The following is a 1,385-nucleotide window of genomic DNA, read 5'->3' as shown; positions in this document are numbered from 1 at the left end:
CTTGGGTCATAAGAAAAATACAAATCCTTCTTTCACCAAGCAAAGTCAGACATGCTGTCTTGGCTTATAGTTTCACATTTCTTTCCATGCTCTGGAACTTAACACTTCCATGAGGTCTGCATATGAAAATAATCACTGGTTCTCCAGCTTAAAAGGGCTTTCTGGAAGCTTTAATCAGGTAGTATTGTTAATAATTCATCTTTTCCAGGAGAAAGGTAACGCCAACGGGTACTTCCATAATGACAACTTAACTGAGGTTGTGAGAAATCTGTTTGTAGCTGGCATGGAGACCACATCCTCCACTTTGCGCTGGGGCCTTCTGCTCATGATGAAATATCCTGAAATTCAGAGTAAGTGGAACGAGGCAGCCAGCAGCCTCCTTCTCACCGGGTCGCTGTGCATGGGACTCCACACTGGACAGGGCCAAAGAAAAAATGAATTCTCCGCTTCCCATTATTCCTAGCAGGAGAAAGAGACTTTGAATGAGCAATCTGTGTATGATCCATATTCCTTTCACAGAAAAAGTCCAAGAAGAGATAGAACGAGTGATAGGATCAACCCCACCACGAATCGAACATCGAACACAAATGCCATATACGGATGCTGTCATCCATGAAATCCAAAGGTTTGCCAATATCCTGCCGTTGAACTTGCCTCATGCAACTACTGCAGATGTCAGTCTCAAAGGCTACTTCATTCCCAAGGTGAGAAGCTCTGAGCACTCCTTCTCTTCCATTTGTTCCCYCTGCAACACGTCCCCTTTTAGGTCCCGCTTGCGTCAAGAGATGCTCGCTCACTCTGGCATTCTCACAGCTACCTTGGCAGTAGCTCCCCTGTTAAACAAAGTGGGTTTCTGGAGCTCCAGCATTCATCACYKCTGTGATAATCACAGCAAGGCCATCAGCAATGGAATAACTGCTCTGCTCTGCCTTGGCTTCCAGGGAACCTATGTCATCCCCTTGCTGACCTCCGTCCTGCGAGACAAATCCCAGTGGGAGAAACCCGACGTGTTCCATCCCGAGCATTTCCTCAACTCTGAGGGGAAGTTTGTAAAGAAAGATGCTTTCATGCCTTTTTCAGCAGGTATCTTCTCTTCTATTTGTCAGGCTCTGAGGGGAACTGGGCATCTCAGACTCACTCTTTTCCAAGCGAATTGGTGCCCAGGACTGACTGCCCTTGTCCTGAGCTCTCTTGTCTTATGGCCTTCCCCCAGACCCCATCACATTGCCCGTGACTATCCCGGGAACACGGCAAATGCCCTTACTTGAGCGCTCAGTCTGTAGCACCTCTCTCATCAACATATGCTCCTTGCCAAAACTCCTCAGGAGCAGCACAGAGCCAACAATCTGCCCAGCAGAAGGATCTAATCATCCCAACTATGAACT

The 1,385-nt window shown here is 47.5% G+C and overlaps 1 protein-coding gene across 1 annotated transcript; it reads left to right on the top strand.

Annotated features, from left to right (window-relative positions):
* Positions 1 to 208: 208 nt before the first annotated feature.
* LOC112969142 (cytochrome P450 2K6-like) lies at positions 209 to 1,083 on the top strand (the record flags this gene model as incomplete). The annotated part of the gene is made up of 3 exons (XM_026072102.1): positions 209 to 350; positions 520 to 704; positions 942 to 1,083. Coding segments are annotated over 3 exons (469 nt in total), but the record flags the coding sequence as incomplete, so codon positions are not given.
* Between the last annotated feature and the right edge of the window lie 302 nt (positions 1,084 to 1,385).

The sequence above is a fragment of the Apteryx rowi genome, unplaced genomic scaffold (assembly GCF_003343035.1).
Source record: "Apteryx rowi isolate R43461 unplaced genomic scaffold, aptRow1 scaffold_3378, whole genome shotgun sequence".
Taxonomy (NCBI): domain Eukaryota; kingdom Metazoa; phylum Chordata; class Aves; order Apterygiformes; family Apterygidae; genus Apteryx; species Apteryx rowi.
Note: the sequence above shows the minus strand (reverse complement) of the source record. Positions and strands in the feature narration are given on the sequence as shown.